This window comes from Phaethon aethereus (assembly GCF_964289735.1).
Source record: "Phaethon aethereus genome assembly, chromosome: 2".
In the NCBI taxonomy this organism is placed as follows: domain Eukaryota; kingdom Metazoa; phylum Chordata; class Aves; order Phaethontiformes; family Phaethontidae; genus Phaethon; species Phaethon aethereus.
The window spans coordinates 167,319,926-167,336,468 of NC_138582.1; the positions used below are offsets into that span (position 1 = coordinate 167,319,926).

At 40.0% G+C, this 16,543-nt stretch overlaps 1 protein-coding gene across 1 annotated transcript in view; it reads left to right on the top strand.

The window, feature by feature from the left end:
* Positions 1 to 10,304, top strand: part of MINDY4 (MINDY lysine 48 deubiquitinase 4) — a gene marked incomplete at its 3' end in the record, with an annotated part of 85,782 nt that extends 75,478 nt beyond the window's left edge. The window contains exons 16-18 of the mRNA XM_082014794.1: positions 89 to 269; positions 5,156 to 5,228; positions 10,256 to 10,304. Of these exons, the coding sequence (XP_081870920.1) occupies positions 89 to 269; positions 5,156 to 5,228; positions 10,256 to 10,304 (303 nt within the window). The remainder of the gene's footprint in view (positions 1 to 88; positions 270 to 5,155; positions 5,229 to 10,255) is intronic.
* Between the last annotated feature and the right edge of the window lie 6,239 nt (positions 10,305 to 16,543).

The window sequence follows — 16,543 nt, forward strand, 5'->3', positions numbered from 1 at the left end:
AATGATCTTATACATCTCATGTTTTCCACGATGAATTGTTTCTCTCTCTGCCTCCCGTGATGTTCTAATGTTTTGTATCTTCTTTTAGGTTGGTTGTTACCTGAAGACCCCTAGATACCCAATTTGGCTGGTGTGCAGTGAAAGCCACTTCAGTGTGCTTTTTTGTTTGGAAAAGGATTTACTAGGTGACTGCAAAACAGAGCGGAGATTTGATCTATATTATTATGATGGCTTGGCCAACCAGGAGGAAGAAATACGGTTAACAGTTGGTATGTATAACTCAGTAACTCTGCATTTCATCTCTGCTGGTGGCAACAGCATCACATCAGAAAGAAGAATCCAATGATACAAACGATGGTGGTCTCAGGCATTAAAGATTATTTGTGTGCCTGTTTCTTAATTTCCATAATTAGTTTTGGTGATTAATTGGAAATTAGATTTCACAAGGAAATTTTGAGGATAAGTTCTTGAAAGGGTTAAAAGTGAGCATGTGCTACTTTATAGAGACTCGGAAATTTTTCAGTGACACTGATTTCCAAGGAACAGATTGTGATCTGGCCTATTCATGCTTGAAGGACTATAAACCGTATTTAACTACTGCCATTCTCCTTCACACCTTCTCACATAATTTCTACAGGCAGAAAGTGCAAGTCTCCTGTTCCTCAACACTACATGCTTGTAATAAAATGAGCAGAGAGGGTGAGGAAGCATGAAATCCTTGCCTCCAAAACCAGCTACTTTATGGCAGTAATCTGTTATCAATGTCTAGTCTCTCACCTGCTTGTAAGCATACCTGGAAACACAAGTATGCAAAAGATCTTCCAACTTGTTACACACATTCTTTCATGAAACCATGCCAAATTATGCAGCTGCTTTTACAGTAATTACGTATTTCTCCAACTGGAAGGCATTTGGACAAGAAGTATTCTGATGCTTAGAAAGCTCCTACTTATTGCCATGTTAAGACATTCTTGACCACTGAATTCCTATTTGCTAATAATATCCTACTTAACCTTTGTTTTCTTTCCTTCAATATATTTATAAAATCTAATCAAATTCCTTCTCAATCTTAAGGAGCCACTCTATTGTAGTCCACTCTTTAAAAATAAGCTGTCTGTATTCTTTGTTTGCACCTACATTCTGATTCTTGGACAGGATGTTATATACACGGGTGTTGTAAGTTCTAATTGAGTCCTTGTGGCAAAGCTGTTTGTATGGTGGGAGTGCTGGGGGCTTTAGCATCTCACAGGATTTGGTAGTGAACTCAATCATCTTTCTGCCTGTTATTTATCCTCTTATTTTAACTAAAATCCCTGTCATTCTATTGTAGTGATCACATTATATATTATCTCCAAAAAATGCATAGGCTTTACAGGACTATACTTGCCAATTGGTTCCCACATGGTCTGTCCCAGATAAAAGATTCTTTGTAAGTGACACAGATGATAGAGTTCAGCACAGGACTAGAGAGATCGCGACACATTTTTTCCGTTGTGTTGCAGCATGTAACATAGGGTCCAAAATAGGTGTCCTTATCTGTCTTTTGACAGAGAAGATTGATAAATCATCAATGTTTCCAAAGTCCAGAGCTACGAAGCGCTCTGAGATCCCTGGATGAGAAAGTGCTCAGAGTGTGTATAATTTTTTCTCTTTACTGTTCAACCTGTCATGGCATATCTGTGTATTTCTCCTCAAAGGCTAAACATGCATTGAGAGGTGGATATCTTTTTGTTGTGGCTATAGCCTCTTCCAGGGATGTGTCCTCGTAAATCTTTTGTTAATCTGTGAAATTCTGCAAAAGGCTATAAAATGCAAATAATTTCATCATTCCAGGGGAATGCTTTTTTAGTTCTGGCTGTACAGTAATCCTTTGTTAGGTCTGGAGAAAAACTGAAATTACTTTACATCCAAAAGGTAACATTGATCATACATCCAAACCATGCATGCAGTACCAGATGGAAATAACAGAATACTAAGTATTACTGGTATTTCCATTGTGAAAATATCAACCAGCTATGATGGTTAGCCAATGTTACTTAGAGATACAGTAATGAGGTCCTGGGTGCTGCACAGTTACATCTCAGCAGTGCTGGTTAGCAAAGTTGTTTGCTTTTCACTAGCAAGAAGGTGAATTCCTTGAAATGGGAATCTTGTTTATAATTAGGAAGATTAAAATCAAGGTCACGTTTCAGGAAATCTTGAATAACTTACAGCAGGCAAGAAAGGCAAAAATTCCAGAAAGAGTAGAATTACATTTTGGGGGTAATAGCAGTTGCGACTTTATATTGAGAATTTGCCCTGCTTCTCATACTCATAACTGTTTGCCAAAATGTAGACAAGAAATACAAAGTTCTTTCCTAAAAGCAGGCAATGCCTGCTAGTGAGTTCAACATACTATCCTAAAGAGATGTAGGTTCTTCAGTCCTTTCCGTTGGGATAGGAATTTCTGATAGCCAGAGAAGGAAAACAAACCAGTGTATCTAAATTAACAACTCTCTGCATTTTGCTCATCTATTTTTTTTGCCAGCTGTTTAGGGCCCAAGTGGACATTCTGGGATTTTTGTTATATGTCACAGAGAGCACTTGTATGAGTTGAGTTGTGTGTGTTGTACTGCTCAGAGAAATACTGATCCTCCTTTCTAATATATACAGTTAACACCTATCTATGTTAACATTTACAATATGTTGTCTCCAAGTGAAAATATAGGGTATTCTTGTACGGTCTGTTTTAATAAATCATTCTTATATCTCATTGGTGCATACCTTCAACTCAGTATCCTTTTAGAGGTGTTTTCAAAAAGCAGCTGAGTAATCCCTAAGAAGAATGTAACTGAATTTCTTGGAAGATTCTTCGAGAGTCATAGACACCATCCTGAGCCCCTTTTCAGATCCCACAGGAGGTGGCACAAGCAGTGAAATTAGCAGAGGTTCAGATACCGGAGGCAGCTTCTAGGGAAGGCTGGTGTATTGGTTATGACACTTTCAGAAGAGTTTTTTCACACAGTTTAAGATGAGATTGTTCCAATGTGCAAAAGTCTTCTGGAAAGGTAAGTAATAAAACATCACTTCCTAATGTTGCCGTTTAAATTATGAGCAGGGTTTATTCTCTCAGTGATTGTCTGTTTGGATTCCAGTCTTCTGAACCTATGCTTATCATATCTCCTGAATAGCAGGTTTGTCTGTAATTGTTCTGGCACTCAGTTTCTCATTACCCTTAGCTTAGAATATAAGTGAAGATGTAAGAGGTCGTATTCATGTCCTTCTTTCTGTTGGTGACTCCAAGATGGAAGAGTGTAACTTCAATATTGCTTGCTCCAAATGAGTTGTATGAAACATTTTAACACAGTTTGTTGGTTAATTAACTTAGCTAAATGTTCCTTGCCTACTACTCTAAGATACACCTTTAGTGATACCGTTTTTCCTATTCCTTTGTATGAAAAACTTCCATTCAGACCTCCTGGTTGGAGGAACTCAAGTCTAAAAATTATGAAATTCAGCAAGTTGTCAATGACTGGGAAAGGCAGCCATGCCATATCCTGCTACCAGTACTATGGTCAAGACGGTGGCTGTTGCTTCTCACTATGAGAAGATCCAGAACATCAGTATCAGGAATTCCTAGAGGGGTCCAAATACTATTGGAGACCTCTAATGAACCATTATAAACCTGAACCATTATAAACCCGAACCGTTATAAACCCTTCAATATTAGGATAAAAGAGGCCCTTTGAATCTTACAAGATTCCTGTATATATCTAGGTTCCTGAGGATCTAGGAGAAAACTGCCAGTACTTTATGTACTTTTAAATATTGTTCATTTCCTACTACTCCAGCCCTTACAGTTATTCAGAATTTTTTGCATGTATTTATACCGACAAGATCAACAAGCCAGGGAGAGCCAGGTTCTCTCGATGACATGAGGAAGACAGATATATCTGAGACTGGCAGCTGTGAATGTAAGAGCAATTGCCTCCCATCCTGTCTACATCAGTGTCACTGAAGCAGACTCATATCCTACACCCTGTCTTGGCATCATTTGTTGCTTGCAACCTACCCGTTGGCTGGATGACAGACAGAAAAGAAGAAAAAGAAAAAACCCTACTCTGCTGCAGTTTAAAATGTTTTACTCCAAAACAGGAAACAGCTGAGCAGACTGACATCCAAGCTGGTCGCAGGATGTTTTCTCCCTGGGAAGTTCAGCGACTACTTTCACTGTTGACAGATCCAGTGTCTGAGACACTGACCTCTCTGTTTTCTCCAGAACAGCGCAATTGCCTTTCCTCCCTGAGGCAATGCTCACAGCCTGTGGTAGCTCTCATATCCAGCACAAAATCGTCTTCTCCTGTCTGTGCATTACCTTCTCAACAGTCAAGGGATAATCTTCTCTTCCAGGGTGAAAAATTCTTATCCCAGTTTGAACTGGACTTGGGGTTTCCTATTCAAGTGTAGGACTACCGCTGTCCTTAGTGTTTGAGTATCAAAAATGGGTTTCTTAGTAATTGCAACATCAATTGCAAAATAAAAACCTCATGATGGCCCTCCAGGACATTCTTTCACCTTCTAATCCATGTTTTTCCTTGAAATCATCTCCATGTTAGTAAACTAACCTGAGTCAGAGCATGAGTGTGAACACTGTTCCACGATCATCCTTACCGTTAAGTAGTCAGCACAATTTGGGCAAGTTTCTGGCCCAGAACAAATAATACTGGGCACAATCTGGGGATCATTTGCAAGAGCAAGTTTGCGTTGTCACCCCTTTTCAGCTTTTAGCTTGCCATCACATGAACAGTAGACTATGAGCTAAAAGCGTTTAAGAGATGGCAAAGCAGTGACTGCCAGACTGTCCACTCTAAGGTCAGCTGTAAAGCCCATGCCATTTGCAAAGAGCTGTAGTCGTGGTATCTACTCCGAGCATTCCAAGCCCTGTTTGGAGCCACTCTGTTCAGATCGTGTGAACGAGGGCATGAGATGGTATTCAAGTACTCATCTTCCAAGGTGTTTCAATCCGAAGTGGGTACATGCCTGTTGTGGGCTAGGGGATTTGCAGTGTGAGTGGCAGTCTGTCACTTCTACGAGTGGAGTTCCTAGAAGCTACTGCGGTATTCTGTATGAATAAAATATACTCCAGCCACTAATCATGTCTGATATGTCTCTGCAGACACGACTCAGATGTGCACTGAAGATAAAGAAAATGATCTTACTCCTCCACTTGAGCACTGTATTAGAACAAAGTAAGTGAAACTACAGTTTTTCATACAGATAAGTTCAGTTCCTTATATAAATAATATATGTAAGGCTGGAATGTGGTAAAAAATATTACAGCAAGTAATCTTGCAAAATTACTGCTTAAAAACCAGAAAGGATCTAAATAGGCCAGATTGTGATATTAAGTATTACACATTTAATTGTCTGTTATTGTATTTAACATCAAGCTGACTAAGATTGTCCACTTCATTCTTAGAGGAACCTTCATTACATCACCAAGAACTGACTGAGACAAGTTCAGTTTGAGAGCACAACTTGATTTCAATAGATCTACATTTAGATTCCCAGAAGCGATTGATTCGTATAGTAGAAGTATAATGAGAAAAGGAGAAAATTTTTTCAATCTTCATCAGTCTTTTCTGAAAAATACAATTGCACTGGGGGACTTGGGTACCATTCTTGATGCATGAAGCCCTGTGCTCAACAGCCTCAGTTTTCTCAAGCTTTCCATGTGTCTGTGGGAAGCACAGAGTTTCTCAAGGTCACAAAACATGGTGTTTTGTGAAGTCATTCTTGACAGTTCTTAGGTCATATTCTCTCCTTAAATGTAAGGCTAGTTCCTGTCATGTTAGGATTTTCATGGCCATTTTAAGGTCTATATGATATTAAATGATGGACTTCTAAGTAATTTATACAAGTCATACTAAAATTAACAAGAATATTTTCAGTTTAGTGAGACATGAAAGAAGAAAAATAGAGAAATTTAACTGGATAGAAAAATCAGCCTTATATCAACTCCAGCAGCACGACTTTGAAAGCTGCTATCTGCATATCTTTGGAGCAAGAAGTAAAAGCCTCATTGTCAAAGACCGTAACATGTATTAAATCAGCAAGCCAAGCAGCTTCAGATTCCTCTTGTAATTTCCCTCCTTTCCTTGCCACAATTTGTCCTGTAAGAAAACACCAAAAAAAAAAAAAGGTCAATGACTGCCAAACAGCGTGTTCACGCAGGGCTGCCATTATAAAGTTACAGAAAAGTAGAAGAGGTGCCTTGTAACATGACAGCAGTGACATTAGTCCAGGCTCCCTGCACATATAGATTGTACCAATTCCTCTGTCCTAGTGACACATTAGCATGACTACAAACTAAAATAAATAATACATAGCCTCAGAAACCCACCCAGTGAGGGTGAATAATGCATGCAGCTACTTAAAGTTGCTCTTAGAAGATCTTCCATTCCTGGCCTTGTATCAAAGTTAAACAGTTTTTGTAATGGTGATGTTTGTTTGTTTTAAATTCCATGCTCTAATCTACTGGAGAAGTAAATTGCCAGCAAATTCCAGTGTCAATTTATTTTGTTGGTACTATTCTCAGGACTGTCTGATTTACCCTGATCAGTCTGGCTTCTTGTTTCCAGTATTCTCCATTTTCTCTGAGCCTATTTATTTAAGCATGGCCTTACTGATAAAGGTTTTTCATGTTATATTTTTCCTTTTTGTTTTAAGAACTTTTTCTTCCAACTGTGAAACAATATACAAGGAAAAGTAAAAACAAACCAAGCTAACCATAATTTTAACAAATTGGGAGGTAAAAAAGTAAATGTTTTCCATCATACAACCATGGAAAACACTCCTAAACTGATTTTTAGTAAAGTAAGCAAACAAGCAAAGAGTTGTTACTTATTTTGACCCAGCATTCATCATGAAGCTCCTTATCAAACCTTTCTCATAAAAAAATGCAGGATAATTTCTCAGGCAGTGTGGAGAATTTCACAGTCTGAACAATCAGAACAGAGAAGATTAACTCTTGTTTCCAAATGTTGATTGGGGTTTTTCTTTTCATTCACGTGACTCAGTTCTGTTTTAATCCGTGAAAAGCCTTAACCATTACAGATGGCTCAAATGACCCCCCCTTACAGACGGGTCAAATGTACCCCAGTATCTGAACACCGTCATCCTGTAATGCACTGAGTTATATGCCTAACATCTGTCTGCTGTTTGTTCTCTTATCCTATCCCAGAGGGAAAACTGCATATGTAACAGACTGTTTCTGTATTTAGGTTTTTTTGTTATTATTATTATCAGAGGAGAAGGGTTGTTTTGCTTCTGCGGGAGGAGGAGACTCATGTTTTTAGTCCCTATAAAATGTCAGAAGAATGTGATTTGAGTTTAGAGCAGGTAGCACTCAGGTGGCTAGAACGACTAGTCACCCAAAGGTATCATTGTATCGTGCAGACTCCCAGCCAAAGAGTCAGTACAAGTACCTGCGCTTTTATTGTGACTTTCAGCTCTAGACATCTGTAGAAGCAGTCAGATTCTGACCAAGAGATGTCTGGAATGTGCATCCCTGGGTTGTTTGGGAGATGCCGTGCAGACGTCTTATCCCATTCTTCCCTGAAGAATACTCTTATATCACAGTCATGATCCTTGGCGTCTCTCTGCACTGGTGGAAATAACATCTGTTAGCTCTGCCTGAGGGGAAGAAAACTTTGATCTGATATTATAATCTGAATCCAGTGGTATATTTTGTTAACCCTCTAGTATCAGCTTTCCTCTCTGATAGTGGGGATGTATGATACATTAGTTCATCTGTTTGAAGTGAGACGTCCAGTGGAAATTTAGTGGATAAGAAGAGAGCATGGGCATTTCATCCTGAATTATTGGTGTGCTCTAAAACAATACCAAATGATTAGTACAGGAGATACTTTCTGAATGTTATTCCAGACTGAGCATTGTTCAGGGCCTGAACCAGTTCCGCTTGGGTTCCCGTTAAATCCATGACCCATGGGTGAGGTTGTAGTTGAACCAGATGGGTCAAATGTAGTCTTCACGTTGCTAATCTGATAATTTATAATTGAATCATCAGGTAGAATCTGGGTTGCATTTGAATTACATTGTGGCAGGATAGTTTGGGGAAATGATCACGCTGCAATGTCTGGACAGTTTTGTAAAGAAAGATACTTGTTCAGCACCTGTCAGTGAGGTTCCTCCCTATCTGACACCTTTTCTTGTGCAGATGCAATTGGTGAAAAAAGTTTTGAATCCGTCTCCATAGGAGCAAACAGCCAAAGACTGCTTTTCAGTCTACAAACAGCTCAGCAAAAATGGTTTGAAAATAAACACAGGAGATAAGGGTTGTTATGAAAGTTACCTTGAGTCCTGCTCCAAAATTTCATTTTCTGTTTAAGCTCTTGAAAGCTTTTTATGAAAAAGGCAGTTCCTCACTGCATAGTGATTAGCAGCATCTTAAGCCATAACTGCAAAAATGGTATCAGCACATGATGTGTATTTTCACAGAGAACAGTGTAGTCTCAGAGCAGATTTCATTCAGTGTCTTTTGGCCTCTGTGGGGTCTCTGTGGAGCCCTCTCAAAGCTTTAATTACCCTGATGAGGTAGAAGGTGGTGCCTTGGAAAGATTGTACACAAGGATAAGGGATGATTTGATGGCATTACTGAAAAATCCAATGGGGACAGAAGGTAGCAATTATGCTTCTCACTTGCATTTGTTTGTTCTGGGGGTGATATTCTGAACCTCTGGCAGGGACAGCTCTCCCCACCGGTGAATGCCAGACTAGGAAGAATATTACCAGCTAGAACATATTCTGCTTTTAGCTTAAGATGTGAGGCATCACTGTTGTGTATTCCTACTAAGTCCTGGTATGACGACAGCCTTTCTGCAAGTTTTTAATTTTTATTTTCTCAACAAAATAAAAAAAAGAAGGAAAAAATTCACAACAGCCCTCAGATGGTCACTTCCTTTTAGTCTTTGCACTGAATACTGCGTGAATTGAGCTTTTGGTTTTGTTTTACACTTAATTGACTTGCTCAGCAAAAGGACTGAGCTGCCATACCCTTGCTGACACATCCTTTCCTCGGTGACAGAAAGAATGTGGCACTCTGGCAACTCATTGTTGTCTCCAGCCCTTCATCAATGTCTTAACTACTGTGCACATGCACTCTGAGACAGATTTTCAAAACAGATATAAATACTTGACACTGGGAATGCAATAGTTTATTTCTTAGAAGATCTGGACCATGACCTTGCAAATGTGAGGAATGCCACCGACAAGGGTGCAATTCATGCAGTGAATGACTCTGGCTGTACAGTAAGATGACTCACCTCAACCCAGTGACATCACTGGAGAGCATCATCGTGATTTCACCGAGTCTTGGTTCAGATCTTTGTCTTCTGCCGTGATTTGAAGACACATTTGGTGACAAATGCAGGATCGATACCTTCTTTGCATTCAGAGTTGGTCACACTCCTGGAGTGGGCAGCTGAGCAGTAGCAGCCAATACAGAGACGAGAGTTAAAAACATGGGAGGTGTTTGTGCACATGCATATGGACTCATTCAGAAACATTGTTCTTAGTATACATGTCTAGTGTTATTCTGAAGAAAGAGTGAAGGCAGAGAAAAAAAAAAACCTCTGCACAAGAAAAGCAAAACATTGCCATTAAAGTGAGCCATTGGATACTTCAGAGGAACCAGGGTCAGGAACAAAGATAACTGCTAAATGAAATGATCTGGTTCTTAGGATCTGAGAGTCACAGAGCTCCTAATCAGAGGCCTCCCTGAATGGGAGTGTGCAAATGTCCTTGTAACAGCTGAGACCGAGCATTCTGGTTATATAGGGTTAATTCTTGTACCCATAGAATCATGGAATAGTTTGGGTTGGAAGGGACCTTTTAAGGTCATCTAGTCCAACCCCCCTGCAGTGAGCAGGGACATCTTCAACTAGATCAGGTTCTTGGGGATTCCCTACAGTCTTTGCAACACGAAGGTACTTGTTCTGAGTCAGCTGCTGCTGAGGACTCTTGCCTAGAAGCGACTGGAGGAAGGGTAAGGAGATTGACCTCTAAACTTTGGCACATGAACTTAGGAGGCACAAGTACCTCACTTTGTTCCTTTCCCTTTGAAAAGATGTGGTTAGTTACCCCAAATGAGTCCATCCTAGTCTCTCTAAGGTTCTTTGGGTGGTTGAGGAGTGTTGGGTTACCTTTCCCATGACTTGATTAACTGATGGAGTAAAATGATTGCTTTCATTTCTAGGTGGCAAGGAGCTGTTATTGACTGGAATGGCACAGAACCAATCTTGTGACTGACCTGACCTGCACTTTATTTGTAAAAACAAAAAGGAAATAACTGAATTAGCACATTCCGATTCCCACCAATACAGGAAATAGGACAACAGTTGTGCAGTTTACGATGAGGAAGAATGACATGGTTTGCAGGCTGGGAGAGTTTCACCTCAATCACCTTGTGCTTCAGATATTTTGCTTATAATATAAACAACACTTACGTAAATTCCTTGTCACTGCCTTTAACATACAGCTTCTGAGAGTAGACTGAGTTTCCACCACCAAATCAAGGTTACAGATGAAGCAGTGAAGTTGTCAACGTCCCCTTGAGGTCTTTTTCTGGATCCACTCTGTATCCTGCAATTGTTTCAAAAAATGTGATGAAAGATGCTGAACCCAGATTTCTGTCATTTTATATGCCTTCTCTGTACTGCCTAGTTCCTCACCTACAAAACTCCAGTGCAAGTGTAAAATATCATCCAAGAAATACATATTTACTTCTTTACCTGATATTAGTAAGTCTCGTTTTGCACTAAACAGATTGGTAACCATATGGGCTTTGCAGATAAAGGCTGACCTATACAAAATTCGTTTGTCATAAAATTTGCACTAAGGGTTGTGCTTTTGTGTTATGAGAATAATAACACTAGTACATTCCTTATACTGGGTGCAACTGGTGTGTAACAGTGTCTCACACTGATGTAGCTCATTTTTCTTTTCGGATGAGAGAAAGCTGTATCAGTATCTTTATATTTATACCGTTGTAACTACTTATACACTATGATTTATTTACACCAAAGGGACAGACAAGATATGTGGTTTGCTTCTTCATAATTACAAGAAAACAGAAGAGCTGTTGGGTTTGAAATTTAAATGGTAAATATCTGTGATAGATAACCGTTTTTCATTACTAAAAAAAGTGCATGTACTGAAATTATGTACTCTGGAGATGTATAATCACGAGGTACTGAAACAGCAGCATGCATTCTGAAATGAATTCTTTAAGTGACATATTTTGGCAACACTTTACCAAAATTGGAACAAGTTACTGAACTGAAGATTGGAAAAAATGCCTTGGAAAAAAGGCAGATAAATTTCTAGAATTATTCCTCTCTCTTGAGAGTGAATATTTCATGAGAGTTTAGTAAAGAACTTTTCCTTTCTGATATTTATCATAGCACCTTCTTCCTAGTCAGTATGCAAACTCCTCTGAGTGCTGATAAAGTAGTAGCTCTTTCCAAAATCAATTTCCAACAAAAATTCCATGTCCTACTGTATGTAGTGTGGAGATACTAAACTGACTATGCAAATACAAATCTTGGGGAATTAGCATTTAAGTTAGATTTGGAAACCAACCTGAATATAAGACATAACGGAGTACCAGAAAGGTTTATATAGTCTTTGAATGAACATCTGTCTCTCCCTTAGCTTTCCATTCACATCAAACTATCTACATGCAGTAAAGCATCTCAAAGTTTCAGTTTTTAATTTTATTTAGTTCAGTGTAATGTAGTTGCTTTGGTTTAGAGCAGATAGATAGGCAAACTTCTTTAAACTTTGTGAGATTAAGATCTCCCATTCAGACTCTGAGGCACAGGCAGAATCAGATCTGAGCGCACTCCTGGCTCTGCTACAGGAATGTTATCGGCGTCTGGCAAACCCTTTCTTCTTTGTGTATATAGGGATATATTTGTACTGTCAGCTGTAGGTGGACTCAATACTGCCTTTAAGATACACTCATCATCCATACTTCAAGCACTCCAGTTTCATAGGAAGAACTTGCCTCACTGTGAGCTTCAGCGTTTCTGGGAGTGGGAGATCCCAAACAGTCAAAAGATCCCAGATTCAAAGCCTTTGTTCCTCTTGAAATTTCTATGAACTCTAGTCTACACTTTGTTTTATGAAGCAAATATAGTTTGATTTTTCCACCTACCCTCACAGAGCATCTGCAATGTAAAATAAGATTTTTTGCAGAATGCATTTGGACAGAGAGTAGCGTGGAGATGAAAAATGGTGGAAGATTTTTGGAACCAGGTTTAACAAAAAAATCCCTTTCTCTATTTTCCAGTCTAGTAAACCTACACCATTTATTTTAGAGCACTGCTTTAAAGTATGTCAGTTTGGAGATAACCTTCCACTCCCTGACAGAAGAGCAGCAAAGATAAGCGTTCATTTTGGAAAGAAGGGAGCTGCCTTGTGACAGGTCAGATTTCATCTGTCTAAAATATGGATGTCTGCAGTGCAGGTGTGTTCAGAGGAGCTGTTCTCCTCTATTCAGAGGAGGGTAGATATCAGGGTGTGATGTATCTTTGCTTTAGGATGAGAAGAACTGTGCTCCAGACTGTAGGATGATTGAGTATAAAGGGAGCCCAAGAGGATTGCCTCAAACGGATTTCACCGGTAAAGATGTAAGGATTTTTCAGGGTATAAGAAAGAGTATAGATTAGCGAATAGGAGGGATTGGAAATAGCGTGTGTTTTATGGTTTATCTTGGAGGGTAAATGAAGATGAGGACAGTCTCTTGAACTGTGACTCTCTTTCTAAAACAGGCTGCAAAGAACTCTGAGACTCCTTCATCACTGGATATGGAAAGTATTTTTGTTGAAACTTAATTTCTATGACAACAGAACCTCAGTGATACATCTTTCTTACCTGTTATCTATCATTGTGTCCACATATATTTGTTCTGCAAAGTCCATTGTCCACCTGTCATCTATTAAAGATGAACTCACTCCAGAACCACCTGTGCCCTCGCTCACAAAGGCAGAAATAAAGCACTTGGACCACTTCACCAAACCGCCACCTGTGTAGGGTAATTCCACCAAGCTGGAGCACGGACAACTTCAGCATTGCTAACCTCCTTCCACCATCCTTGCTCCTGGAGCCTAACAGCAGTATCTTCCTTCACCAGGATTTAGTGGCACTGTCCTTACTAAGGAAGAGGTGGCTCCTGAGATTTGCTAGGGCATCCTTTCATCAGGAAGAAATGTGCAACCAGAACATGAATTTAGATCTAGTTCTCAGAAAAACACAAGAACATTACCTTGATCACTGTCTGCATGCATAGTTTTACTCTGTACAAAACACCAGAATTTTTAATTCCTTTAAGTCATTACAGGGCTTTTTGACTCAATCAGACAAGGCAATGCAAAATGTTACAAAGCAATGCAAAAACCTTTGCACAGATCTGTGTAGAAACATATCCTGTTCCAGCAACATGCATCTATTTTTTTTAATTATGTTTTCCTCTTCATTGTTTCTCATTTTCTTTTTTATTGACCAATGAATGTGACTTCCTGAAATGAACAAAACAGCAACCATTTGATAATTGAGCATTCAAAGACACCGGTGACATTGGCACTTGGTCTGCATGATGTCTTAATTTCATTCTCTTTTCTTCTATGGCATAAAAAAATACACAGTCTGCTGAAAATTGACCCCTTAGCTAACAACAGACATGGCGTATTGTGTATATAGATGAATATGTAAGCAGAGTTACTATTTTGGTAAGGTGTCATATATGTCACCTTTGTACAAAATGTATATTTAACTTTGTCTTGTACAGAATGTCCCATACAAATAAAACATTTAAAGCAATGGTAATAGTAACAGCCCAGATTTCCTCTTCATTTTTTTAATATGTCATTTGCTAGTGGAAATTAATCTGGGAGATTAGAGTATAAAAGTTTAAAGAGCTTCATCAGGTCAGTGGAATAATAAGAAGTTAAACCTCCTCTTCTGTGAGAGGAACCATAGGGCATTTGCAGTGGGATAAAGTAGCCCGTGCTGCTCTCAGTGGTTTTAAACCCAGGCAGCTCCAGGCACTTAAACCAACTAGTTTGAAGCTGGTTTAAACCTGAGGTACTGTGCGACTCCATGTACGCGCGTCCACCGTGTTCTGTTTGAAGCTTACCCAAGTGGTAGCAAGAACTGCAAAGATCTTACTACTTGTTTAGAATCAGAGAATAGTTTGGGTTGGAAGGGATATTTAAAGTCTGCAGTGAGCAGGGACATCTTCAGCTCGAGCAGGTTGCTCAGAGCTCCGTCCAACCCGACCTGGGATGTTTCCAGGGATGGGGCATCTACCACCTCTCTGGGCAACCTGGGCCAGGGTTTCACTACTCTCACTGGGAAAAATTTCTTCCTGATATCTAGTCTAAAACTACCTTCTTTTAGTTTAAAACGGTTACCCCTTGTCTTATTGCAACAGGCCCTGCTGAAAAGTCTGTCCCCATCTTTCCTATAGGCCCCCTTTAAGTACTGGAAGGGGCAATCGGGTCTTCCCAGAGCCTTCTCTGCTCCAGGCTGAACAACCCCAGCTCGCTCAGCCTGTCCCCACAGCTGAGATGTTCCAGCCCTCTGATCATTTTTGAGGCCTCCTCTGGACCTGCTCCAACAGGTCCATGTTTTTCATGTATTTAATGGGCTAATTTGAAATGACGGGAAATGGTCACTTTAGAAATCACAGGAAAGCTGAAGAGCCTGGAAAAATGACACAGCCATAAGCCAAGTTTTTCAGAAGTGATAAGTGGCTTAGGGGCTCTACAGATTCTGTTGCTGAAACTGAAGTACTTGAAGAAGGCACGACTTTCTGGTGCTGGTTGGGAGCTCCATTAAACCACCTCAAATCACCAGTTGTTCCTGTTCCAATTTTTTTAAGGAGTAAAATAGTCAGTTCTTCAGAGTGCCTACATGATTTGGGGTATGATTGCAAAAACCTGATGTGATAAAAAATACAGATTTACATTATTTTGGTAACTCTGTTTCATTTTCCTGTCCCAGGGTAAGTTTACTATGGAGGAAACTGCCCTGAATTATTTCACATCGACCACACCTGGTATATGGACTGTTATGGTGGAGTAGGTGATAAAAAGTTAACCCACGCCAAAGTTTGCTCCTGCATGTCCGTATGATCCAGGGCCCAGTCTGCTGCATAACCTAAGGAAAACTCATCCCATTAAGAACACTTTGTGTCTACTAGCACTCTTCACTTACTTGTTTTTATTGGCTAAAAGGTAATAAATCCAACACGTGCTCTGAAATAAGCAGCAGTTTCTCCTTAGCAGCTTTGTTTATAAAACTAGAGAAGCAAAAAGGGCATTTTCAATCAGATGTTTTATTAACCAGGGTGGAGAGGATTGTTGTTACTGTGGAAAGCAACCTATTTTTGTGATGTCCTTCATTAACAATAGTTGTTGACTACATCAACATGGAAACAAGCACTGACCTTAAAATGAAAAACCTCCTCAAGTATGCATAGTGACTTTTTTTCCCACATAAATATTTATCAGCAGACCAAGATTTCAAGTTTCATGTGCTGTGGGTTTTTTTATTTTTCTTTCACTTGAAGGAATTATGTTAAACTGCAAGAGCTGACACTTCATGGAACGTGTGCTTAAAGGCACAGAATGGATAGCATTGAGACTTTTGCTAGACCCTTGAACTAGAGCAGTATTTCTTTGGCCTCTAGCTCTTGGCATCAAGCTGAGTTTCACTTAGTGTGTGGTTTCCATGGCTCTGTACCCTTTACGTGCTACGCACAGCATGCTTTTACATAGCACATTCTTGCTCTGCACAGATTAAAATGTCTTATAGCAACTCATGGATCTGGGTGCCTAAATTTTCAAGGCTCATTTGAGAAAGCTGAGATCATTTATGAAAAAATAGAGTATAATGAGCTGGCTGTATACAGCTTGAGGTGAGGTGGTCCTGTGCAGAGACTAGGTTCAGATACTCGGAGGTGGTAAAACTGGAAGCAGCAGTGTGGCATTAATATGGCTCTGAAGTCGGACTTACAAACCCTCCTTCTTTTATGGAGGCTAATTGACTGAGATGCAACCAGGCTAATGTGTTCAGATGCAACACTCTGTTAATTTTTGCAGCTGGTCCACGTATTCCTGACTGGGAAATGTTTGTAACGTGGTCTGTTTACTTGATGTACCGATGCCTATAAAGGTACTGGAAAGCAGTGAGCATCCACAATCTCAAAATAAAGGTCTTTCATGCCAAACCAAAACCTCCCAACATTGTCAACTATTCTTGGCAATAGTTATTCTACTTAGGCCGCTTCCTGCTGTAGGAAGTTTAGTCTCAGAAGCGTGGCCAGCAGGTCAAGGGAGGGGATCCTGCCCCTCTGCCCCGCTCTGGGGAGACCCCCCTGCAGGGCTGCGTCCAGCTCTGGAGCCCTCGGCACAGGAAAGACAGGGACCAGTTGGAGCGGGGCCAGAGGAGGCCCCAGCAACGCTGCGAGGGCTGGAAC